Raw genomic sequence first — 26,698 nt, 5'->3', positions numbered from 1 at the left:
ATCTAAAACCGCTACTGCTCATATGTGCCCCAAAGACAAGCAGAAAACAGAATGAAAATCAATACCTGCGGTTCTTGCAATTACACATTTTGACCACCAGCAGGCAGTCGAGTGCTCGCGAGCGCGTCATTGAAGTAATTCTGCCAGTCACAAGTAAGTGCCTAAGTTTTGTCTTTTTATTCCGTCTACCAGGGAAACAATACATCCGCAATAAATATACAGCTTGCAGAAACATGACGTGTCACGACTCACTCTATAAATTTGGTACATCGTTGACATGTGGTTCCATGGTGTAATGGTTAGCACTCTGGACTCTGAATCCAGCGATCCGAGTTCAAATCTCGGTGGGACCTTAATTGTTGTTTTTCCTTTATTTCTCGTTTTTGATTATAAAATGTCTATAGTTTGAAGTTACCACACAGGATTCCTTTTAGGTCTATCAATACTTATAAAATAGATTATAAAATATCTAATATCTATCGTTTCAGCTTTCTAATGGGAAATTACATCAATCTCCACAGTACGAAAAAAATCCTGTCTCCTCCGTTTTTATTTCAGTTTCAGAAGGTATGCAATATTTTGACTCGGTCACCGTTTTTACATTCACTCACACGTTGCAAGTTTTCTTAAGAGTCTGACGTGCATATAGTTGTAGAAAAACAAATCATTAAAAAAAAAAACACACAGTTTTTGAAAATCTAAGTCAAATCACTGACTCACGTCCCAGTTTTGTCGAGAAATTTTTCAACTAAAGAACACAAACTTTTTCACCAATGCTCTGAAAAAACTGTATACTTCTGAAAAAGTGTCAGTCAGTCCAAGAGCTGATTAGACTGGCGCTGCTGGCATGACCGGCATGACCCCTTTCCAAGCTTGAGGTGTAACGTAGAATTTTTCGATAACACTTTCTTGTCTAATTTCCTCCTTGTAATGATGTTCATTTTCGAAACAATTTTAATCCTCTGGAGGATGTCATAAACAATAATCTCATGCGATCAAAGACCAGACATCATTATATGGTAATTTCACCTGGATTTTTCTGATCTGATATTAAATAAAACTCAGTCTATTGCCTTTAATGCAAGGCTAACAAGGCAGACCAAATTAGTGCTTTCACACTAATGGCTGGATTTCAAAGCTCAACAATAACTCCAACACAGCTGGTTCTTTTTTTTTCTCCCTTTTTTAGCCTAGTTATTATCCTGAATAAAATCAGAAAATGATAGTCCTGTAAAATGTATTTGTTGCTCAGTCTGTTAGTCGTTTGCAAGGTAGGCTCATACATTAGGTTGGATTAATCACCCTTCCTTCCTTCCTTCCTTCCAATGTGTAGATATTGCAACACACATTTTTTTAAAGAGTTGTTTTAATTTCTTCCCTCATTTTATTGTTGGTTTGTTTTTATGTTGTTGTTTTGGTTTCGGTTTTTGTAATAACTCATCAGCTGTTGCCATGGATGCAATGTTTTCTTGTTTGACAGCAGCAGCGATCTCAGTGATTGTCAGCTTTGGAGCTTGCTTGTTATTTCATTGTGGGTAACACCTACAGACACTTACTGTTCTGTTTTTCTGCTATAGCCCTTGAACTCATACTGAGCTATTCACTGAGATCAAGAAATGTCAGGTGATGTCAGTGCTCCACATTCACGCTTCTGCAAAAAGCCCAGTATGACTCAGCTGTGTTGTGTTTTGACAGGAAGAACCTCCTTCATCTTACTTGAACTTAACTGTGTTCGTAACAACAGATCTGATCTTTGATTGCAAGCAATTTACATGAAGTCACAAAATAATTATTTAGTCTTCTCTAAAGTGATGGCGATGCTGGTAACCAGTGCAGTAATAAATACTGTGTTTAGTCAAACCTGAACCTGCATCACTACATAAGCTCTTTGGCAGCTCCAGGTGTTTGTGGGTGGGAAGCACCATCTGCTAAAAATGCAAATAAATGCCTAGTCGAGGCCCAAAGTTGTTTTTGTAAGTTGTTCGTTAACACTGTAGCATAACCATGAAGTTAGGAGCACAGAGTAGATAGTTTAGTGCAAGCTGACAGAAAAATGGCAGTTCGAGTTTAATATCCTTTTGGTCCGTTTGGACCTTTTCTGATATATATAAACCAAATGCAATGGCATTTCAGTAGTGTGATGATGATCATTTAGCTCTGAAGAGCATTTTGATTTGTTGAATTTAATGACTTAACATCAGTAACTAGGCCTTTACATAGAAAACCTGGTCACCTTTAACACCTGTACAGTACCTTTGAAATACCAACAACAGCATCTCTGCTAACTGCCTAAGAATATATCAGATATCTTGTTGTTTTTATGTTTCTCCACGGGTGCAGTCGGTGTGTGCGCGTGATTCAGTCTCACAGAAACAAATGAAAAGCCACCTACTGTCTTTGCTAATGAATACATTATCCAATTTGAACATGCAGCTTGTTAAACACATTCACGCTACAAATCTTATATCATGTTTTTCATCTAGCCTGTACATCTCTGCAATACTATGTTGAACATTTTTGATTTAGTAGCTGTCTTCAGCCTATAACCCTTTTTTTAACAATAAAACTGCAGTGTTGCCATCATTATCTTAGAGATATAATACAGCATTAAAGAGACAATACCATATATGAAACTGGAGTAAATAGAACAATGTGGGCAATTAATTTTCCAAAGGGGCTCCATGAGAAGCTGCAACTTTTTAAAACTACTGGTGCATGTATTGCTCACCACTGGAACTATCTGGGGTTTCCCAGTGTTAATATGTGGTCATTTGTAAATTTCCACCAAACTGTATGTCTTAGTAATCGCCACACAAGGGCAGCAGAGGGCAGGACAATAGTCCTTATTTTTCATGGTCTTGTAATCATGATTTTCTGCATCAATTTATTTTTTTATCCAGCTGTGAAAATCTCTAGATATTGGTCAAGTACTATAACTTTTTACTCTGCATATTCCCACTTTGACTGGGTATAACTTAACATTAAACAGCTGAGTGAGGGGGAAAAAACAACAACAACAACCTTTTGATTATCATGTCATAGATGAGTTCATGTGATATATAAAATCGTATAATAATGATAATAATAATAATAATGTGGTGAAGTTCAGAGTTGTCTGGCAATAAAGTATCATTATCACCATCATCATAATTCCTATATTTATTGCAAAAATTATATTAATATAATTAATATATGTAATATTCTCAGATTATACTGAATGCACTACCAAAATGAATAAACGTTTCTATGCCCCTTTTCCCTTTAAGAATAAAATAATATACTTTGCTTATTAAATCAAAAGAGTTGTCTGTCTTTGGTGGGGGTGAGTGGGAGGTTGTGGGCCTGAGCGGTGTAGATGAATACAATTAAATCCTGGAAAACTGTGTCACTCAGTAGATTTAAATAAAACTAGGTGTAGCTCATCAAAAGTTCCCAGAATTTATGATTCATGTTTGTATTCAGGAAGTTTTACAGAGCTATCAAATGAAAAGAAAAACAGTTTTAATCTTATTACGGTGATACAAATAAGTTGCAAAAGTAAATTACTTGACTTACTTTTTGAAGTTATACTGTAATATTTTTTTCAGATAAGTTTTTTATGTTAGCTCAATAATAAGAATAAGAATAAGAAGAAAGTAAAGTACGTTTTTATTTATATAGCTCCTTTCAAGATAAATATAACAAAATCATTCGCGACAAAATACGACTACTACAACTTATGACAATAATAATACTCTTTCGGTGTGATAGCGCTTTCGGAAGTTGTGTAGTTCCGTATAAACCTGTATCGCCAAATGTTTCTTCAGAACCACAGACGTTTTTCTTCTGTCACACTACTGTCATCAGTGACGTCAGTCAGGGTTGTAATCGGTCACGTGAACAGCGCAGGTCTGGATAAAGCGCTGCTCGGGAATACACCATCTATTCTGCTCGGTCCAACCCTCTGTGAATGATTTTTTATTATTTTATACATTATAATATACGTGTAGGTAATTTTTTTTTTAAAAATCTGAAGAAGAAAACTGTAAGAAATAAACATTTATCATCAACGGGAACCTGGGTTTTATTTTCAGCGTGTACTCATATTCGACTGATCATCTTTCATTCGTCGTGATGTGAGTAGATTCTTCTTTTATCGAATATCTCAAAAAAAAAAAAAATACAAGCGACCCTCGCACACGTAGTTTCTGTGCTTATAGTAATTTTTGTGTTATTTTTATTTTTTTAATATTAGAAGTCTGAGATCCCATTTTTGTAGCTTTATGTTTGTGTACGTTATACACTGAAGGCTAATTTTAATGTTGGATTGCTGCTTGGAACAATTAGCGGCAAATATGTCATATCACTGTCCAAGAGCTTCATGCAATGCAAGCTCAGTTTAATTCTTTGCGGTGAGCATCGGTTTCTGTGTGAGATTTTCTGTGTATACACTGCGCCCATTGGTTACAATGAAGTCATATGGAGGCTTATTCCATTGCCTCCCGTGTCGGTGCTCCATAAGATGGCCTCTTTAGATGTGGGCATATGAGAAACCCCCTTTATTTTTATGGTCGCTGTAGCCAGTTGTATTTTTTTATTTATCTATTTATTTAATTTTAACCATTTACTTTATGGTTAACCCAGTAGTCCTTTTGCACGTGTGGTTCAAGCTTAACCTACAAAGCTCTTCGGCGTTCTCCTATTTTCAGCACCACCTTAGAGTCCTTCATGTTTCTGCTCTGTTTATCTTGGGCGTGTGTGGTTTCCTCATCTAGCGGCCAGGGCTCCCCCCCTGTCCAGCATAAGGAATGCAAATGGCTGATGAGGGTGAGGGTTGTCTTCATGGCTAAAGGGGAACAGATGCTTAGTGAAATGTTGTGGTGGTTCCCTCCCTGATCACACTGCCCATCCTCCCTGCCCCCCTGCTGTTAGCACAGCCCTCTAATCCCTCCACAGCCCTGCAAGGACTGTCCAGCAGCCACTGCCTCTGTCTCTTGGGCCATAATTACAACAACACACAAGCAGAAGTCAGAAAGAGGGAGGATCGATTTTTCAAAGTTTAATGTCTACCTTCTGAAAAAAAGAAGAAGAAAAAAAACAGGTTATTGGCAAGAAATATCAAAAGAGACTGGGGATAAATAATCAGTCATGTTGCTTCAGATGAAATATAAGCTCATTATAATTTACGAATTGGCTGGCTCAACCAGCATTTAAAAATATCTTTTATTGCAAACAAAATCATGTTTGGTATTTAGAGGTTATGTCATTTGCAGAGCTTTGGCAGTTGGGACCTCTAAAATGTGAACCAGTGCATTTTAGTTTATAGCTATAACCAGAGCGTGCTACATACAAATCCTACAAATGTGAAAAGAATGTTTAAAATGATGCGAAAATTTTATAGGAGTGATGCAAGTTTTAAAAACCCATCTTAGAACATGTTTTAGAACATAAGAAGATACACAGAAAGGTGTGATGCTCTCAGATACCATGAAAAGAAATGATTAGGTATGAGGATTCTTGAGAGGGTAATGTCAGGAACATTGTGGCACAAGTGGTTAACAAATTACTGCAAAACGGACGGTTGGCGGTGACTCATGCAAACAATAGTGGATGCGAATAGGGAAGTGGGTTTGCTTGCAGTAAGAGGAAATCCGCCGTGTCCTTATTTGTCCTGTTTTTAGGAAATGCAGTGACTGAAGCGATTGCAGTTTCTGTGGAGACTGTGACTTGCTCACTTCCAGTGTTTAGCAAACTCGAGACTGCCTAGAATAAGTGAGATAATACGAGAACATTTCAAAATTAAATTTCAGTCAAAATATTTGTGATGGAGTCAGTTTGATTTATGTGTTGGGGGTTTTTTGTCACTAGAACATGCACTTAATGATTGATGGGATGAACAATCACATACAGGGAAGTGGATGATACAGGCCAGTAACCAATCTGTTTTACCATAGTCGTGTCTGTGGTATTAAATATGATATCACACTGATAAAAAATAGAAAGCATTTCCAGATAAAAGGGAAAAACTCTGGGCAGGCATGTTTACTAAGAGTGTTTGTTTCCTCTTCCACAATCACATGGAAAAAAACATCAATTCACATAAACAGATAAAAGAGATTAATGTGGCCGATTCTCCATCTGGTAAAACATGTTTCTCAGACACATTGGTCCAGGCAAAGCCAATTAATCTACAGCATTCTGATTAAAGGAAACCAAAAACCGTGTATCATCACAGGAGTGAGAAATGTTCAACCTTCTGTTCTCTGCTCAGTTTTAATGTTGTTGCTATGGAGAGGATTAGATATAATTTTAGGCCTCTACTTCCTGTCGAGGGGGAGGAATAGACGCAGTAATGTCGTGGTGGTTGGAGCAGGAGATTACATCTATATTTAATCCAGAACCTTTTGAGTATTATATGACACATCTGTCCAGCTTTCAGCTGTCAGCATTTGTGCAATACCTACCAGCAGCAGGTATGTGCTGTAAGTGTTGTGTGCACTCAAAGAACAGGTGGATCAGCTGAACAGAATTATTGTGGCCTTCGGCTTGTTAGGTCATTAGATAAAATGGATTCGGCACTGGATTACAAAGGATTTTGTGCCGCATGAACAGCTGGCGATATTATAAAAGATGTGACACACAAATTTCTGCTTAGAAATTCTGGGACAGGAAAGAAAGTGGTAAAAGGATAGCTTCTAGCTTTTCCAGCAGCCTTATTTTGGGTTAAAGTCTACAAACTTTTGAACTGGTTTTAAACAGATTTCACTTGTAATTATATTTCATGACTTTGATTGTTCATTTGATTAAAGGGGAAGGACTTATTTTCTAAAATAGTTAGAACCTATTTAGAAAAAAAGACCAAAATTAACTATCATGTAGATGTCTAACAATATAAATTACCTAACATGGGAAAAGAAGCCATCACATTCTGCCAGACAAGTAAGTAAGATTTACTTACTTATATAGAAAGATAATGTGAGTAGTTCATTGAAAAGTAAAACCGCAGCAGCAACATAAAAACAAGACCAGTTAGGCAATAAAATAAATATACATCAGCGTTTTTCAGAATAACCTTTTTTGAGAACCTGAGTAAACTGTAGAGGAACAAATGCTAAGTTGTACAATGCATAAGTGGTGGTGTTATGAATGCATACATATTTTTCCATAAAATAAAATTGAGTGTTCAAGGAGATCAGAAAACAAGAAAACTTTTTGCTCTTTACACGCTGAGTCATCACGCATAACCATACAGCTCAGCACAAATAACTGCAAAAAACCATCGACTACTGATGGCAAATTGGACAAAAACAATGTCGACTGAAAGACTGTTAGGATGTGAGGAACCTGGTGGTGATGAGTCATCATTTCAAAAACAAGCTTATGAAAGAGTGGACTGATCTTTACTGGTAAATTATTTAAAAGGTCTTGTGATTGAAAGTGAAAGCCAGTCAGATACCAAATTCTAAATCTTGTTCGGTAAACAACTGAATCTCTGTCATCGCTCAACATGCTGCAGTTTCTTGCTTCTACAAATGATCTTTGTTTTTTCCATGCTCTTGTGTTAGGAGTTAGTTTTGCACTCTGAGCCTGTAAGCAGTGTTTAGCTGTCTGTACCATCACGCAGCCACAGGGAGGAACAACACACAGGACTATTAGATTTTAGTCCTAAGTAGATGAGATATGGCCATAGCTCCTTGTGTGCCAAGGTTCCTAACAGTGACACATCCATCACAAAGGAGTGAGACAACTTTATGCTACCTCCCACATACGCCAGTGGGGAAAATAATAGGCAGCTGTTTATCAGTTTGCTAGTGTGTGTGGACGAACTGCTGAGAGAGATAAACCAGGCTCTTCAACTGAAGCACAATAAGCCTGCCCAGCACTTAGAGGGCTTCCAGGGCTCCATGCTTTGTGATAAAGCCATAACAAGCTAATTCACTGGCGCGCCCTCTATTCCTTTCATTTTCATGACGTTTTTGAGCCCAAAATAAATGCTGTCTGAATATTACCGCCGTAAAAGCCCAGAAAAAGCTGCTTGCCGTGCAACAACACACCCTCTCTTCACTTCTGAGTGCTCACTTACAGTTCAATTCTAGTTTCCACATGCGCCTTTTTTCTTTTTTCTCTACAGAGGCATGTGTTCTGTTTTACATAACCAGCCATGGCATATAGCAAGGTCACTGGTCGCAAGCCCTCCCATATTTCTCGGTGAAATATGATGTTTTTGCAGCAAGGAATGTATTTTAAGTGCTTCCATGTGCTCTCATTATGTGCTATTTCTTTGGTATGCTATGCAATTTAATGCAGTGCAGGAGAAGTGTACATTTTACCGGCTGCATTTTGCCTCTTTTTTCAAATCTAGTACAACAGCTAATACAGAGTAAGGAAATTTCAGGGTGATCCAGTGTATAGAGTACACTTTGTTGATAAAAATGTATAATTGACACCCCCCATGCACCTTCCCCTTCTCTATTTTGCAGCCGACAGTGTGGGAATGGGAAATGATGGAGGATAAAGGGCCTCGTGTAGCAGACTACTTTGTGGTTGCTGGCCTCACCGACTCATCCAAGCCTCTGGAGGAGGATCTACACTTTGATGATGCTGGTCCCAAATCTGTGAAACCCAAAGCCCCTATCACAGATGTTGCTGTCGTGATACGCTCTCTGGGAGAAGAGGTACCCCCGGGCTTCACCTGCGTGGAAACTACCCCCTCAGGCCTTTCTGCAGAGCTCAATGGAGCCAGTCTAAGGGGCCCACAGATCTTCTTGTGCTTTAAGCGAGGCAGAGATAAGCCTCCACTGACAGATCTCGGGTAAGAAGTAATCCTCACTTACTGACCTTTTACTCACCCAACAGCACTAATAACTCCTCCGCTTAGGGTCACTGTAATCTGCTGTAATGCACATCCTCCAGTCTGAAGTCTTGATCAGTTTTCAAAAATATAAAAAGTCACCAACACCGTCCAATATTTCAGGGTTCTGTATGAGTGGAAAGAGAAGCTCAAACCCGGGTGTCACATCGTTCAGACCACACCCTCAGGCCGCCCTGCAAACATCAGCAGCTCGTCCTCCCAACGCATCTACATCACCTACCGCCGTGCACCAAAGAGCCAGCCACACACCTCATTGGCTGTCACCGATGTCTGCGTTATCATCCCCGCCAAAGGGGAAACGCCCCCTCACACCTTCTGCAAGGTGGACAAGAACCTCAACAGCAGCATGGTGGGATAGAGCTCTGAAAAATAATCACTTAAACCTAGTGTGTCTGCCCGCACAGCACAGATTGTTGCTGATATGTGATGGACTTTCTTTCTCCGTATTTCAGTGGGGATCCTCGGTCTACCTTTGTTACAAGAAGTCTCTGGCTAAAGCAAACACAATCGCATACAAAGCAGGTAAACTGTGCAGAGTTTGTAGCAGTGAAAAGAAAAAGGAAGTTTAGTCATGGATTTGTGTCAGTCATTATCAGTATTATATAACATAAAGAATATGTTTAATATTTCTTGCATGTGTTTGTGCCCAGGTCTTTTGTGTAGGTACCCTGAAGAGGACTATGAGTCCTTTCCACTGCCAGAGTCAGTGCCTATGTTCTGCCTGCCCATGGGCGCAATGATCGAGTGCTGGCCTGCACACACCAAACACTCCCTGCCTGTTTTTTCCACATTTGTACTAACGGGAGCCTCTGGAGAAAAGGTAAAATCACCTTTGTACGTAGTTGCTTTTTTGTATTTTTTTCTTTTACTTGTTATTTTGGGTACTCACCTACTGCAGTGGCCAGAAAAACACTTCTCCATTCAGCTTATGGCCATTTCGGTGAGATCATCACCAATTAATGATTCCCCTACAATACCACACATACAAAATATCTCCCTTAATTGCTTCATTTCAGCTAGCATCTCTATCTTTAGCTCCACCTCTGTCTCTCACTGAGAATTAGGATCCCTTATGGATTAGACTGTTTATGAAGTGCAGCTGTATTTCTAAGAATACCAGACAATCTTAATCAACTTCTGAACTCTGACTGGAATCAAAAATGGTCTAAAGGCTGTGTTTGGAATACCAAAAGCCTGTTAACCTCTGAAAGCACTGCAGCATGAAAGATTTTTTTTTATTGTGTGTCTGTGTGTAGCTCATCTTTTGAATAATGGATGGCTCATGCACCACTTGGGCTGATGTGCAAGTTTTAAATGCTGAATGCTTCAGTGTTTACTGCTTCTTGCCTGCAACCTCTAGTCTGCAGGCTAGTCTCATGGCACTTTAGGCTAGGAATGACTCGTGTATTTATTTGGGAGAAGGAACTTCAAAGGGCTGATTTATTATGTTGAAAATTCTCTTGTGAAGCCGCCACAACATGCTCAATGAATCTGTTTCTCAAGGGACTTGTAGCTACTGTTGGGTTTGCATTAGGATAACAAGCGTGCACATCCTTGTGGACATATTGTGCAATTATCTTGGGGGCCCTTTGTGTGCAGGTGTACGGAGCAGCTATCCAGTTCTATGAGCCTTACCCAGAGGAGAACTTGTCTGAGCGTCAGCGCTCACAACTCGGCCTGCCAAGCTCTGATCTCAGACCTGATGAGACCAGAAATGTTTACAGCAACAAGAGCATCTGCTTGCTCTCCCACTGGCCCTTCTTCCAGTCCTTCAGGAGCTTTCTCACCTTCCTCTACCGATACTCCATCTCTGGGCCACATTCCCTGCCTATTGAAAAGTTAGCAACTTTTACAGATTTTATCCCTCTCAAATCAGAAACTTTAGCTCACAGCCTGAGAATTCATACAAAAGTAAGAAGTGTTACAACTTTACTAACTGAATTGATTTTTTACTCACAGGCACATCTCTCATTTCATGCAAAATGTGCCGTTTCCCTCCACTCAGAGACCGCGCATCCTAGTCCAGGTGAGTTTATGAGAAATCACTTCAACTTTGTACGGGTGGGTTCTTTTTTTAAATTCGCTCTAACTCACTAAAACTTTTTGTGTGTCTTCCGCAGCTGTCTCCACATGACAGCCTGATGCTGAGCCAACCTGTGTCCTCTCCGCTCCCACTCAGGTAAAGATACCAAAACATTTCAGAATTAAGACAGCTTGCATTTTTTGCAATCCTAATCTGAAAACTTGTGGGGTTTTTGGTTTTTTGTGTTTTTTTAAATTGCTGTGTATTTTTGTGTGGTAGTGGGGGAAGCCTCTCCACATTGCTCCTGAATCTGGGCCCCAAAAATGCTGCCACTCTGCTCGTGTTGGCTGTCACAGAGCACAAGATCCTGGTTCATTCCCTGCGCCCAGCTGTACTCACCAGTGTAACAGAGGCCCTTGTGTCTGTAAGTATTGTCTTTTTTAATCCTCTTTTTTTCCTGGCAGTAGCACTGAAAAGAGGGTCTTTCATGGGACCATAAAAGTCCTTTGTTGCTTCATTGTATATATTGTTTATAGTGATTAATTTTACTTATGCTCCCTTTCAGATGATTTTTCCCTTCCACTGGCCATGTCCGTACATCCCTCTGTGCCCGCTGGCTCTGGCAGATGTTCTTAGTGCACCATGCCCTTTCATAGTGGGCGTGGACTCCCGGTACTTTGATCTTTATGTCCCCCCGGCTGACATCACTTGTGTGGATCTGGACACCAACACCATCTCCCAGTAAGTGACCTCTGACTGCAACCAGTCTGTGCTACTAGATGGCCACCTTCAACTCAACTCTTATGTAATAATAAGAGGTGGAATGTGAAGTATTTTTACTGTACAGAAAAAAAAACATGTTTGGATCCCACTGGTCTCCCACATCAATTCAAAAGGTATTCTGTGAAGGGATGAAGCTGTCAGTGCAGATATCAGTGAATCCTCCCTCCCTCATATCTTTTTGGTTTCCTAACTGTCCTCCCGTGTAACAGCAACCATCTGTTGTGCTTTCAGAAAAGATGACAAGAAGGCTCTAACGTGGAAAATCTTGCCCAGGAGAGCCTGCAAGCATCTTCTCAATACTCTGAATAAGCTCTATCAGCAGCTCATTGAGGGTAAGTCCAGTCTGATGCTGTGTCATCCTCTAAGTGGTTTCATGAATAATTTTGGTTGCTTAGGCTACATGAGTCTGTTGAGTCAGCCTGTACGGGCAGCTTTACAGGAAAACTGACAGGAAGCACTCACTGTTCCATTAAAATATAGTGCAATGATTAGTTCATTTATAGAAGAGCATGTGGACCATGTATCATTTGCCATTTATGGTATTTAAACTGATCCTCACCCCGCTTCTTATTCCACATATATTATTCTTTCATTGGTGATTTATTCAGATTTTTTTTTTATTATTCTATTCTATTTCTATTCAATTAAAAAATCTTTAATTTATGCAGACATGAACTGTTATGTCCTGTCTCATGTAAAATCTAGATCTTCGCTGTGGTGTTTGAACAACATTACATCATGAATCCTGGTCTAGACAGGAACAATTTGCTTGTGACATCATGCCAAGTGGTCTGTTTTTGCTAGCTTTATACCTGTTGGCCAGTCAGTCTCTGCATCTCTTTTAACCAGGACTGCTGTGAAAATCAGAGTATTATACATAATTTGACTTTGACAGTCTCACTTTTACTCCAGTCTTGAGTGCTGTACTTAAGTCTTCTTTCATTGTGGAGAAAGTGTGTGGTCTGTGGTGATAATAATACTGGTGTCTGGATAAATGACCGGTTATTTGCTATCAGGTGGTTTATGCGCATATGGATTGTAAAACATCAGCTGTTGTGTGCCCTCAGGTGGTCATTTAAACCATGAAGATGTGCAGATGGATCACACAGTGACCGACTGTGAGCTTGAAAGTGGAAAAAGCCTGCACACACTAGAGCTCGAGATTCAGGAGGCCTTCCTGCGCTTCATGGCTGCCATCCTGCGAGGCTACCGTTCCTATCTGTTGCCCATCACCCAAGCCCCGTCCGAGAAAACCACTGATGCCAGCTCCCTCTTTGACATCCAAGGTATGTGTCACTCTCAGCCAGTAATATTCTCCATAGTAAGTCACGGCGAACCATGCTGACAGGTCACGGCTCCCCTCCCTCTGTGATTCAGTGCTGTAGTAAGTCGGGGGGTTAAGGTCTGAATGCTGCGAAGTTGGCCTCAAATCAGATCTGTAATGACTGTTGTGATTTATCTTAAGCCTCAGTGGAAATTAGGGTTGGATGACAAGTCAGAGAGGCCACTGCGATTAATAGCACAATGTCCCTGCACATCTGTGTGCTATTATGTAAGAGGAGCAGTGGAGAACAAATTGTTTCATAACACAGCATTTATTTTGCGGAAATGTTGGTTACGGCTGCATCTTGACCCCATAAATATTTTGTAAGGGCTTGACAAGTAAATGCAATGATTTAGAATCAGGAGACGGATATGAATTCCCCACTTTTTAAGATTTTCAATAAATAATTTCGTTTTCTTTTTTACAGGCTTCTTGAAGAGCAGAGACCGCTCCCATCAGAGGTTTTACTCCCTCATGACCAAGACTCAAATGTTCAGTCGTTTCATAGAAGAGTGCTCCTTTGTCAGTGATAAAGATGCCAGCCTGGCCTTCTTTGATGAGTGTGTTGATAAGGTGAGGTTTACAGCTAATCTTTATTATGGATTTTCCGTGTCAGAGACGATCCATCAAAATCATTTTACTGCGTAGGAACAAACGCTCATTGAGCAATATTTAGTCTGGCCTCTGACTGCTGGCAGAAATTCTCTAAAAAAGAAGCAGAAACATTTAGAGGAACAATTAATCACGCACTGTCCTCTAAATTAAGACCTTTTTTGGACTTTATTTAATTTTCGAAAAGAATGAAAAAGCAATTAACAGGAAGTAAAAGCAATACACGAAAAGTAATTAGTATTTAAACATATCTCTTGGGCCTCTTTGTAAGATCAGCTCTAAGCTTTTTCATCAACTTTATTGTCTGCTTCTTTTTAAAGATGTTTTCTGTCTTCTTTTTGCTTCTTCCGCTGTTCTGATTTTCTGCCTTCTTGTCATTTCTTTCTTCTCCTTTGCTTGTCGTTACGGTCCCTGCCTAACAGTTATTTTCCAGTGGAGGAAAGGTAAGTTACTCAATCCTATGCTGCTGTTTAAATAAAATATTTTTAACATTTTCCCACATTGATCCCAATCAAAGGATTTAATTATATACATTATATTTATGTGCACTTATTTCGAATAAATCAAGGTGGTGTAATGGAGGGCTGGAAAGAAAATGTCTTTAATGTGATGACGTGCATTAGATGTCAGAAATCTGCATTATCCTTTTTGTTGTTGAAATCCCGTGGGAGGTGCTGATTATTAGTTTGTGCTAATTCTTTGTAGACTTGACAGATTTTATGAACACAAACTGTCAACTTGTTTTGTCACACCCTCGCACAAAAACGATAAAACATCCGCCTCCTCTGTGTGTGCTAGTACACTTGTGCAATCAGGAAGTCACATTTACATCCTGCTTGAAGAGTTTGAACTGTATTAATGGTCATTGTGGTTATTATTGAGAAGTGGAAGCCTGGATTCATACAGCGTCACTGCTGCTGAGGTTGACAACAAATGCGTGATTGAGAAAGAGCTCTCGGGTGTAAGAGGAAGGGCAACAAGCAGAGAAACACAGAGCAGAATTGAAGTGAGGGCAAACAGGTCAGTGAGGGTCCGGTGACTGAATCATCCACTCAACTGAGTGGAACAAACCCTGTAATCCAGTACACCGGGGAACTATTCAGCCGCTGCCATAATATTAACGTTTTTGTGAAACTCATCCCCGAGATAAGCTGGTAATCGATTCAGACAAGCCAAGTGAGTGCACATCAGCTCAGTAGGCTTTTTATAATGTCCCAGGAAACTATTCAGAGCTGATTTTCTTTAAAAAAAAGGAGCATGTATGCTTTTGCTCGGCTTCTCTTTGTTCCTGCTGTTGTTCTCAGAAAGGCATGCTGGCATGCAGGCAGGCTTTGAAAGCTTCTCTCCAGACAGCAGATAAGTCCATTTGGAGCTGAAGCAAATGTGGCAGTTAAGTATCAAGTAGTGCTGCCAAAGCTGTACAGTTAAATGGTTTCATGTCCCTAGAGTAACATGGCATCAATTTTGTCCAGGTCACTGCAGCCTAGATTAATTCGGTCTCGGAGAATTCACGGGATCAAGTCTTCGGTAGTGCCCTGTAGTTAACTGGAAATGGAGCAAAAGCCATATTTCTGATGCAGGCCGGTTCATTACTGACATCTTTGTGTCCTCACTGACCCTGATATCTGATAGGATCTGAGAGCCTCCAGAAAGCTTTAGCACTTGTAGATTTGTGTTTAGAGAAGAGCTAAAAGGAAAGATGAAGACAGCTGCTGAATTTGTGTTTCTCTTGCAAACCAGATGGACAGTGAGCGACCAGAGGACGCCAGACTGATCGAACTGGATGAATCGCACCGCAGCGAGCACACAGTCTACATCAACCCTCCAGAGCTGCCTCCTCCATCGCAGGGAGAGGAGCATCCTCTGTGCTATAGGTACCACACTGCAGATGAATCTCTAAATGAGAGATGCAAGACAGGGGGTTTCTTTTTTTAAAACTCTGCCTTGTATGCTTGAGCAGCACTTTTCACTGACACTGGGTGCTGCTCCCAAAGGACAGACTCATAAACTGCCTCTGTTGTTAGACTTTGTCACTGCCACAGGGCTGTGTGGTTATTTTGAGCTGAAACACATTACTTTTGGATTCTTATATTGGTGCTTCAGGGAAGAACAAAACTATTGTAGGAATAACTCAGCTTGCTAGCATTTATGGGGAATCAATATCTATTTTTAGCTCATGTAACTTTATATAAGGGAGTATATGTTTCTTTCTGCAGCTACTCTGGATTTCCTGTGCTGAATGCTGAGCTTCTGGAGCCTTTGGAGGGAGCAAGTCCTTCATCGACAGGCATAGCCTCACGCCACAGCAGTCCAGCCAGCCCCACAGCCATCTTCAGACGCTCTAAACAGGTCCTTAAGAATCTTCATGTCAATTTGGTTTCTTTCATGAACAAAGATAAACCTAAATATGTTCGAGTTAATGTCACATATACTCCTGTACCTATTCTCCATAATCATGTGTAAGGATATGAATGTGAATCCAAAATGCAAATCTGGTTGCTAATAGACAATGAATCACATTTACATCTGATCTTTTTCATCTTAGGAGATCAAATCAGCTCAAAGGATGGCCAAAACCTATTCATCTATGCCTCAGATGTGGTCCAAGTGTCTGCTTCGCCACTGCTACGGCCTGTGGTTTATCTGCTTGCCAGGATTTGTTGGCAACTGCCACTCCAAGGTGCGAGCGCTGCGTACAGCTTATGATGTGCTGAGGAAAATGCAGGACAAAAAGCTGCAGGCTCCAGATGAGGTAGGAAACTGCTCTGGATAAGAAAACAATACAGATCTGCCGATATGATTCAGAGAAGACGACACTGCACATTTTCAGTGTTAACGTGTTTTTTTCTCCAAGGTTTGTTACCGTGTGCTGCTGCAGCTGTGTGGACAGTACAGCCAGCCAGTCTTGGCTGTGAGGGTGCTGTTTGAGATGAAGAAGGCTGGAGTTCAACCCAATGCTATCACATATGGGTACTATAACAAGGTGCGTGCTGTCAGTCATTAACAATACAACTAAGAAAATGTAAGCAATTTGCATATTGGATTGAGATGGGAGCTTAAATCTTAAAATATGTTGTATTTCTTCTCCAGGCGGTATTGGAGAGCACCTGGCCATCAACCACCAGGGGAGGATACTTTCTCTGGGGAAAGCTGAGGAACGTGCTCCTTGGTGTGCTCCAGTTCAAGCAAGCAGGAAGGAAACAACAGAATTCACAAAGAGATCCTCATCTTTCAGGTAAGAAAAATTAAATTCCTGACTATGTGACCGTCTGTAACTGATAACACCCAATTACATATATTTTGGTGAAAAAACAAAACAAAACATACAGATATTTTTTCATTCAACTACAGCACTTCCACAAACATCTGGCCAAACATCTTGTATAGAGCAGTAATTCTCTGTGAATGCTTTCCTGGGTGGTTACATAGATCACACACATCATATTCTTGCCTCTAGTGAAAACTACTTTTTCCTCTTGTAAATAAAAAGCATGGATCAATCTTGCCTTGTATTAGCGGTTCAGGCTGGAGGGTATGTGGGCTATTTTCTTGAGCCCATTAGTAACATCTGAGTGTTATCTAAACACCACAGCTCACCTGAGTATTGGTGCTGACCATCTTCATCCTTTTATGATCACAGTGTACCAATTTTCTGATGGATGCTTCTAGCAGGATAACACGCTGTGTCACAAATCATCTCAAACTGCTTTCTTGAACATGACAGTGAGTTCACTGTATTCAAATGGCAGCTTGAAGTAGAAGTAGTAGTGACTGACTTACACCCGATCCCAGTGAGGCTCTAAGATGTTTTGGACTGCATTAAATTTACAGAAAATTACTCCTGACTTCATTGATGGTGTATTTTCTTCTTGGTTACTGTAATTGATTTATGAATTCATGCGACATAGTCTGATCCTGGTTCCCTACCTTGCTTTTTTTTAATGAAACCTTTTAAACAAAGTGAAGAGGTTTTCCTCCCTGGCAGTCAAAGTATACAGATTCCTTTTGATCTCAGTCTCAAATTCCAACAACAACCCGCAGAGACCCTCATTACCATAATGACATATTGAGTGATAGGCTTTAATGAAAAAGTAATGCTTTACACCACTTTATACGACATTTTTCCCAGCTGCACATATTTTAACTTAACGTTTTAAACGTTTAAATTCCCAAAATAAAAACACGATCACATTAAGTGCATCTTCAGTCTTGAGCGAAATTCAAGTTACATTACACTTTAATGTAACTTGTTCACTTTTCTTCACTTTGAGGTAAAATAGATAAATCTTTCAGCGCTGGTTGATGCTGTGGCAATCAGAACATTCCTGCATTTGCCGCAGATGATAATGATTGCAACACAGTTCAGTGAGGATTTATACATTGCTCATCTATAGTGTGAGTGCAGCTCTGGTTTCATAATCCTGTTGGTAGTCTGTCATTTGTGAAGCCTCTCTCATCCCCTTTCTCTCTGCTCTTATCTCCCTTTAGACGGCAGCGATCTAGACACAGTCAGCCATGGCAGTTTGGACAGCGCTAATGACTCTGCTGAGCGCACCTCCATCGACACCGACTTCACTAAAATGGACTCCAGTGATGATGGATTTAGTACAGGTAGAGAGATACTGCCCTATGTCGTTCTCATTCCATCTATTTTACGTTCAGCCTTTTACTTTTCCTCATGTCTCTCTGATTTATGGGATGTGATTGAATTAACTGCCTTAAAAGTGGCAGAACATCATGAATCGCAAACCTTAATTATTCATTCACACTGACTTTCTGTCAGTCATTTTACACAAACTAATATATGAAAGACTCCAGTATTAAGGTCTGATAAAAGGTTCACCCTTTTCACTGTTGGTTTTTCTCATATCTGATGTACTTGATTTATATCAGAGGGACGTTTTTGTTGTTTATTTTGATATTATGGAATTATGCCAGGTAATCAGAGCGAAAATCTCTTTAGTGGTTGTGTCGTGTCTTGTTTTTTCCTCTGTGGTTAGATGCTAGGGATGGTGAAGTGCAAGGATCAAGGATAGTTTGATCCCTGATCATTTACTTAATGATGTGAAAGCAATAGGGGAGAAAAGGGGATGTGTAGTCAAAGGCACTTTGCTAAATACATAGATGTACAATATGTGTGCTGCATGTGCCGTGTTATAGGTACCTTTCAGCATGTAAGCAAATAACAGGTGATACCTTTTGTTATTTATTTACATTTTATATCCTTTTTGTTCGGCTTGCCCACCCTGGGCTGGTGGTAGGGTCCATTCATAAGAGAAAGAAAGTGTAATGTAGATGGAGATGTGGTAGCAGTTTGTTGTGTAGCTGCTTTCTTACTCTTGCTTGAAGACCATTTTTTAAAATATAACTTTTAAAACCTTCTGCTGCTTTTAAACCAGCCCAGTCAAAAGCATAAATAAATACATATAATAAATCTTTGAATTATGCATTAAAGGCAAATTACATTCAAATTGCATTTTAAGTGATTGGGGAAAATGCAAATGTAAAAGCCAAGAAACAAGCACTTACATAAAGTCTGCTCTGTAATATGTGGTGGTGGGGGTAGGGGTGGGGTTGGGGAAAATTGTATTATGTTGGATAGCGTTAGGTAGGCATGTTTCTTTTGTCAGCTAACATCTTCGCAGCTAAGACAAATACCAAAGCTCAAAAGACCAGTGCTTTTGCGCTAACAATATCATCTGGCACAACTTGTCTCATCAAACTACTGAAAGTGAACAAATTCTTTGAAAATACTCCAAGCACAGTGGAGAAGGTTTGTACTGTCTCCTGCTATTTGACCTTGTGAATTTAATGAAGGTTTTACAAAAATATTCTGTTCCTTTTCTGGTGCCCCTGCTTTTCTATTCTTGGAGTTTTGTGTGCTTCACGCTGAAGGGAATGTCACAAAGCTCTTGTAAACAACAACTCTCTGATCAGTTGTCTCATATAAAGCTTCCATGGAGACTAATAGGAACAAATTCTAATTCACTCGAGGAAGAAACAAAACACCAGTGAGAGGACATTTAAAAAGTAAGCCTCAGCGGAGTGATTTCTCCTTATCTTTTTTAGGTGAACAGTCAGACCAAGGCTATGATTCCTTGTCTAAGGAAGAAGAGAGACTGTGCAGCAGAGAGAGTGATGGCACAGCCCTGGTGGAAGACAAAGGAGTCAAGACAAGTGAGTTATGGATTGCTTTTATCTCTAATCTTTGACACTGGGGGACCATTTCTGCAAAAGTGACTCACAGCTCACTGCAAAATGGATGCTTTGCCTTTAAAAGCTGGGGGTATCACATTTGGCTGTGGGTGTAATATTTTTTATTTTTTTCTTGTCCATTCGCTGTTAAATTTAGGTGTTTCTCATTTTTAAAAAAACCAATCTGCTGATGGATAAACGTGTTATGTAAGCAGATGACTTTTGCCTTGAATTTTGTTGCAAATCATGACATTCGGTGTCTGACTTTGTGTTGTTTTTCTAGTTTTTCAGTCTTCATAATCAGTAGTCCTCTGTAATTGGTGTGGCATTTTATCAGAGCCTTAATAACTTATTGCTTTTGGCTTAAATGCAATACAGCTGTATTGTAAGATAAACACATATCCCTTAAGGAACCGCAGAGCTGCCAGTTTCCCTTCCTCCTCTTCCCTGCAGCACCTTCATGTTGGCATGAACAGTAGAACACCAGCAACAATTCATTCAAATCTAACAGGATTTGTTATTTTAGAATAATGCAAGAGCACAATACTGCCACAGATTTCAGTGGACTAGCCAAAAACGCACAAATATGCCTTTTAGTGTTCATTCTCAATCTATATGTTGTTTAAAACTGCAGCGTTTGATGTGGAGGTTCCATTCTTTCTACCAGCACCTCCAAATCAAAAGATGCTAACACAGCAATGTTTTATTTATAAAGCAGACTCTCAAGAAGTCGTTTTATTACTGCGTATAACCACTATGTACCGTTCAGCTGAATGTTTTCAAATGTGTTTTTGTCACAGGCGGTGGCCTCAGGCTGGCTTCCAGTTCATCTAGTGACACTCTTCTGAGTGGAGCTTTGCCAAAGACAGAGAGGCCAAATTCTCTGGACTTGTCTGGTGGACAGGGAACTCTGAGGCTCAGTGTCCCCATTCTAAGTACATCAAAGCAGCTTCAACTTGCTTCTGACAGACTGCATGAAGTAGAGGAAGAGGTCACAGAGACTGATAAACAGAAACACCCAGTGGAGAGGGCCGCAATGCCCTGCAATGCCGGGACAGTGAGGAGGACAGGTATTGAGATGGGATTTGATCCCCTGTCGCTGATGGCAACAGCGACTGTATCGGAGTGTGACCAGGACAGCAGCGCATCCAACTCTCGGCGCAACCTGGCCGAGGAGATTGAAATGTACATGAATAATGGCAACAGCCCCTTGAGCAGCCGTACGCCCAGTATGGACCTACAGAACCCCTCAAGCCCTTTGTTCCGCTCAGCCTCTTCTCCCCACTCCTCCCCACAATCCTCAACCCTAGTTCGATCCACTACACACCTCCCACTGCCTGCCAAAACAAAGGAGAGGCTGAGGCAGTCACCATCTCTTCCTCTTGGTATTTGTAACAAAGACAGGCCTCCCTCTTTGGTTTCACCGTCATCACCCACTCCTTCCACTTCATCGTTCTCCATGGAAACACTGTTCACCCCAACTCTCGACATCTTCAAGAGCAGCGTCATATCAGCAGGAAAGGGCGTGGCTGAGAAAGCTAGTCGCCTCTACTCCCGTTTGTCCTCTCAAACTTCACTAACACAGGTTAGAATTTTTTTAACATTAAAATAATTCTTGCATATTTGGGATTACTGGCTCTAGGATGAAATCTAGTTACAGTTCTTTTTTGCCCCCTGCAGGATGCAAACTGTGACCGCATGAGTGTGTCCTCACTGACCTCAGGAGAGGCCGATTGCTTCTCGCTGCTTGATAATGACTCCTGTCTAGATCCAGATGGATTTACATCCCCACAGCATGGTAGCGTGTCCCGAGTCAGGAGAAGCCCCGTTGGGCATCATCATACTAACCTGGGCAGCCCTGGCACCCCAAACAGAGTGTTCAGACACAACTCCTTTTCTGGTTCGTTCCACATCTTTTAATAAATATTGTTGTAGTGAAGCTTTTATTTTCTTTTTTTACATTGTTATTTTACAAAGTTACTAATACTTACACTGGATGATCAACAAAGTCAGTTAAATCAGTTCCATTTCCTGCTAAAAGCAGCTCTAATCTAAAAAACTCATGGCTTAAAGCTTTGTTGTTACAAGCTCATTATAACCGCAGCATTGTGCTGGTTTGCATGAAAACACTTCTTGGCAGTCTAAATTTAGAGTAAGAGTAGGGCTCAGTGATGGAAAGAGTTGGGTGTTGTTCTATTGGAAAGTAGGCCAGCAGGCGTGAGGGATGATGCAGTGTGTAGGTTTTTCTGCACCCAGCCACAGGCCCTATGCTAAACAAAAACACTTCACCATGTACACGTGCATGCACAATCACGTGCACACACGCAGAGACACAGACTCACCAAACCTGCGGCACAAATACAAACACTCATTGCAGACTTTAATGAAGTAATTGCTGCTTTATTTCAGCTGGGCACTTTTTCGTAGTCTCATCCAGACATTTAAAGCTTTGACAGCTGTGTTCAGTCTTGGCTTTGCCTTCTGTGTCTGATTGTATAATCCTCCACTGTATCCAGGTGGTTTGGCACTTCCCTCCAAAACTCCTCACACTCCAGATTCCTCCCCCGACACCGGCCGCTTCCAACCCACTCCCAATTACACTGTAGAGGTAAGGCACCAGCACATAACAATGCCCAGTCCAACTCTTGTCTGTAGGCTCGCTCAGGCAGTGTGATCGTATTTCTCTCTGAACCTGACGCTTTCTTTTATAGGTGTTGATGTCTAGCTGTTCACTTTGTAAGACATGTGACTGTCTGGTGTATGATGAGGAGATAATGGCAGGATGGACGGCAAATGACTCAAACCTCAACAGCACTTGTCCTTTCTGCGGAACAGCCTTCTTGCCTTTTCTCAATGTGGAAATCAAAGATCTGAGACCGCACAGCAGGTAAAATTTACACAGCACACTATGCTTACAAAGAGAGCACAAACACTTTGAATAATTAATCGGGAGTTACCATCAATTTGGGCTATTTTCAGTTACAACATTGTGCTAGATTGTCTTTTTCTATAGTATCTTGCTGGTTGTCTGGAACACTTTTTTTTTACAAAGAGCACTGAGGCACACAGACACAGACAAAACATCTTTTATCCCCGTGGCCCATTTAAACAGATCCACTCTCTGTCTCTCATCAGGTCGTCTAAGAAAAGCAATCCTGTTAAAGAGGAGGATACATCCCTGCCACCCAATCCCGAGGAAAAAATCTCCACAACAGACGGTGCAGCTGAGTCATCTGCAGCTCCTGCACAGAAGCGGGAGAGCAGTGGGGGTGCTGGCCGAGTCCCAGCCTCATCCTCGTCCTCCTCCTCCTCCTGCTTCTCTGCTTCTGCTCCTGTAACAGTGCCCTACTTGAGCCCTCTGGTTCTGTGGAAGGAGCTGGAGAGCCTGTTGGTGAATGAGGGCGACCAGGCAATCTCCTCCCCAAGCGTTGTTGACCAACATCCCATTGTCTTCTGGAACCTTGTTTGGTACTTCAGAAGGCTCGACCTGCCGAGTAACCTGCCAGCTCTTATCCTGGGCTCCCAACACTGTAGCCATGAAGACCAGGTAAATATGACAGCCTGTCACTCACGCAGAATACTTTAATGATGTCATCCCGTGTGCCATCAGCAACTACAAAAGTAAATCTTGTAGCTCATTAGCTTAGCCAAGGGCTAAGGCAAGCAGAAACAGTTAGTACCAACTGGCACTTCTAAAGCTCAGAAAATTAATTGGGACTTTGGCGACTCCTAGTGTTGTTTTTAAAAATCAAAACTAACAAAACATAATGCATGAAACCATAACACGACTTGTGCCTACAGAGGACAATGCAATAACGAATTCATCTTTTTAATGTATTTTATCCCCTTCAGACTCCTCAGATGCTGTCATCGGAGGACAGCAAGCAGGTTCTCGTGAGGATTATGTGGGACAATTTGAAGTTGCACCAAGACAAAGTTCAGCCCTGCTACGTCCTGTGGAACACCCACTGTAAGTTAATACAATGTTTACTTTCACAGACTATAGTGCAATAAATTAGAAAAGGTGATATTAGGCTACCTTCAGAAAATTATTTTCCTGGTAAGGTCAGATATTTACATGCAAATGAAACAATGCATATTAACAACTAGTAGATCATGCATAATTCAGCTCAGGAAACCTATTAATCAAGTCATCTTATCAGTGCGCCACGCTTTCAGACTTCGTTTCTTCATTTCTCTCATCTGTTAATGAGAGATGGAGATGAATGAACCTTTGATCGCAGTGATTTTAATCTCTCCCTCTTCGCAGGTGCCAACTCGCTGGTTCGCTCCGGGTTATGTGAAGAAGGCCAACTCTTCACTGTGGAGCTCCTGCAGGGTTTTGTGAGGAGCATTAAGAAGAGTGATGTGCATCAGCCCATGAGCCAGATCATTCAGCTGTTGGGGCCTGAGTTAGGTTTTAAAAGACAGAGGTAAGTAAATAAAGAGGTGTGTGATGAGTAAAATTACACCGGCAAAATCACATGAATGGAAAATCTAATTGCTTTTTTTTTTCCTTTCTCTCCCAAAAAAGGAGTCTCTACAGAGATTTATTGTTCCTTGCTCTGGTGGCTTTGGGGAAGAACAACATTAATATCAGTAAGTTCAGAGCACGGATATTTTAGTTTTTAGTTATTCTAGCAGGACTGGAAATGTCAGTCCACTGCTTTTGTCCAAATGTATAATAATGACTCTTGATGGCTTTAATGATGCCCTGACATTTTGTGTAACTCCATCAGGTGTTTTTTCTTCTTCTTTTTTTCACATATCCTGTACAAAGTTTGGTGTAAACAGCCATCTTAGACGCAATACACTAGCCTCATTTGTACTCTGTACAAAGTATAAGATTAAAGTGTTTGAATATATCCACATAACACAGTTTTAGTACCACCTTACATAATCCAAAGCATTTCTTTGTCCATCTACAACAGAACTGCTAGCTAGAAGACTGCAGATTCTTCTGCTGATATTCTCAAATGCCTGCTGTTTGTGAAAGATTTAATATAAAGAAAGCGTGCTGACAGATTCTTAACTTACCATTATCTCTCCTGCAGGTGCTTTCGATCGCGAGTACAAGCTGGCATACGATCGCCTCACTCCCAACCTGGTTAAACTAACACACAACTGTGACCGGCCCCCTGGAGCAGGGGTCATGGAGTGTAGGAGGACATTTGGAGAGCCCGGTTTGTGAACCTCTTGTCCCCCTTCTGTCGCTTTTTTTCCTCCCTCCAACCACAGTCACTGCTGCTGTTGTTGTTTTTTTGTTTGTTTGTTTGTTTTTCAAACTGCTCTTCAGACTCAGGACCAGCTCATCTGACTGGAGCTTTAAGCTCTTGTAAGCACAATGGGACTTATAATGCAACTGCCATGAGTTTCTTGAAAACTGTCAGAGCTGAGAGGCATGAAGTGACAGGCCTTGTGTTTGTAAATACTTTGAAGATATTTTCTGTATAAATGTTTGCACAGTTATTACACGGTCTACTTTATGCCTCTGTTACTGTTGAAGCTGTGAATAAGTAGATACAAGTAAGTGTAAGTTCACCTCGTCGAAATTCCTCAGTGGTCCTGGTGACCTTGTTAAGACTGTTGTTGACTGTGTGTACTTTTAGACATTCATGTTTTTACAAAGCACTTTGATAAGATGAGCACTTGCCATTTGTTCTCATTTATATGGGGCTGTGTCTCTGCCACGCACACCTTAGTCATGGTTCTGTCTGAAATTTCCACAGGTTCAAGTTTGTAAAGGCAAATCACTTCCTCTTCATGTACACCTCATAAAGCAGACAGGATAAACTCATATACTGAAATACACTAAACTAGGTTGTAACCTCATAAAATTATAAACCACAAAATTGTTTCCGATTCAAGAATGGAGCCAGTTAATTTATATGCACAATGTTTATTTGTTTTTGTACAATGTACCAAAAGATCCCAAAAGGGAATAGTATATAATTCATTAATTTACAGTTTGGGGTTTTTTTTAGGCAATATCTTTTTTTAAAGTGATGATTAAAAATTTTGTGTTAAATGTGACTTTGCAAGGATGGATTTCCTTAAAAACAGTACAATCAATCAAAAGGAGATAAATGTTTTCTGTCAACATTTTCTTTTATAAAGACTTTGAGTCACACTAATGGATTCATAATAATGTACAGAGCATTTGACTCTAGAATTTTGTATATTTTCTTTTTGTCTTCAATGTATGGTGTTGATGTTTTAGATATTCGGACAACAGTGCACTGTTTAGTGTGACATACAGAGTATTGATGGATGTTTTACCCACTTCTACTAACCGGTCTTGGAACAGACGGTAGTGCAGGCTTATTTGCACTGAGAATATTTAAAGATATATAGACGTCAAAGGCGTTTCTTTGACTTGAAAAACAGCTCCGACCTGCCCTCATTCAGAAAATCACTTTAAAACATAAGTGTGACAATTCACTCTTTCAAGATCAACTGACAAAAACCTGGAGTGATGCAGCTCCACAGCTTATTGCTGGACTTCGCAGTAACTGATGATACAATGCTGGATTATATAAGTCTGTGTGCTTGAAAAAAAACACCAATCTCACAGCTTGTAGATTAGTATTTTAGCCAACTTGTAAAAAAAAAAAAAAGTCTGGGTAAAAAACAAAACACTGAATGACCAAAACATAATTTTATGTCTATGTGTTGTTTACACTAAGTGTCAATTTTAACAATGTTTCCAATGTATTATTTATCATTTGTAACACAGATACTGATTTGTATGATTTTTACATTAAAAAAAAGAAATGAAATTTCTTCCTTAGGTGGATCTATAGTTTGACTTCATTTATGAATAAAGACATTTATTCTATGGATGTCGTGTTTGATTTATTTTTTATTTTTTCAATGATTTTTCATGATTTTTGAAAAAAAAAAGTTCAAG

The 26,698-nt window shown here is 40.4% G+C and overlaps 1 protein-coding gene and 1 non-coding gene across 3 annotated transcripts; both read left to right on the top strand.

Moving 5' to 3' along the window:
- The first annotated feature begins 281 nt into the window (after nt 1–281).
- On the top strand, nt 282–353 carry trnaq-cug. Its single transcript has one exon. It is a non-coding gene; the product is annotated as a tRNA-Gln (tRNA).
- A 3,543-nt stretch (nt 354–3,896) lies between these two features.
- Nucleotides 3,897–26,630, top strand: dennd4a (DENN/MADD domain containing 4A). 2 transcript variants are annotated; one of them, XM_031747422.2, is made up of 30 exons: nt 3,897–4,115; nt 8,460–8,791; nt 8,954–9,200; nt 9,304–9,373; nt 9,502–9,671; nt 10,451–10,689; nt 10,811–10,877; nt 10,972–11,030; nt 11,154–11,298; nt 11,440–11,615; nt 11,889–11,989; nt 12,725–12,943; nt 13,409–13,554; nt 14,016–14,036; nt 15,334–15,467; nt 15,810–15,942; nt 16,139–16,345; nt 16,448–16,576; nt 16,684–16,828; nt 18,082–18,204; nt 19,663–19,770; nt 20,589–21,373; nt 21,469–21,688; nt 22,305–22,396; nt 22,500–22,675; nt 22,924–23,335; nt 23,641–23,758; nt 24,059–24,221; nt 24,323–24,387; nt 24,843–26,630. In XM_031747422.2, the coding sequence occupies exons 2-30, from the start codon at nt 8,481–8,483 to the stop codon at nt 24,977–24,979; spliced, it is 5,118 nt and encodes a 1,705-aa protein (XP_031603282.1). In that variant the 5' UTR covers nt 3,897–4,115; nt 8,460–8,480; the 3' UTR covers nt 24,980–26,630. The 2 variants fall into 2 exon arrangements, with proteins under 2 accessions (XP_031603282.1, XP_031603283.1); XM_031747423.2 differs by lacking the exon at nt 14,016–14,036.
- The last annotated feature ends 68 nt before the right edge of the window (nt 26,631–26,698 follow it).

This window comes from Oreochromis aureus, linkage group 7 (assembly GCF_013358895.1).
Source record: "Oreochromis aureus strain Israel breed Guangdong linkage group 7, ZZ_aureus, whole genome shotgun sequence".
NCBI classification, from domain to species: domain Eukaryota; kingdom Metazoa; phylum Chordata; class Actinopteri; order Cichliformes; family Cichlidae; genus Oreochromis; species Oreochromis aureus.
Note: the sequence above shows the minus strand (reverse complement) of the source record. Positions and strands in the feature narration are given on the sequence as shown.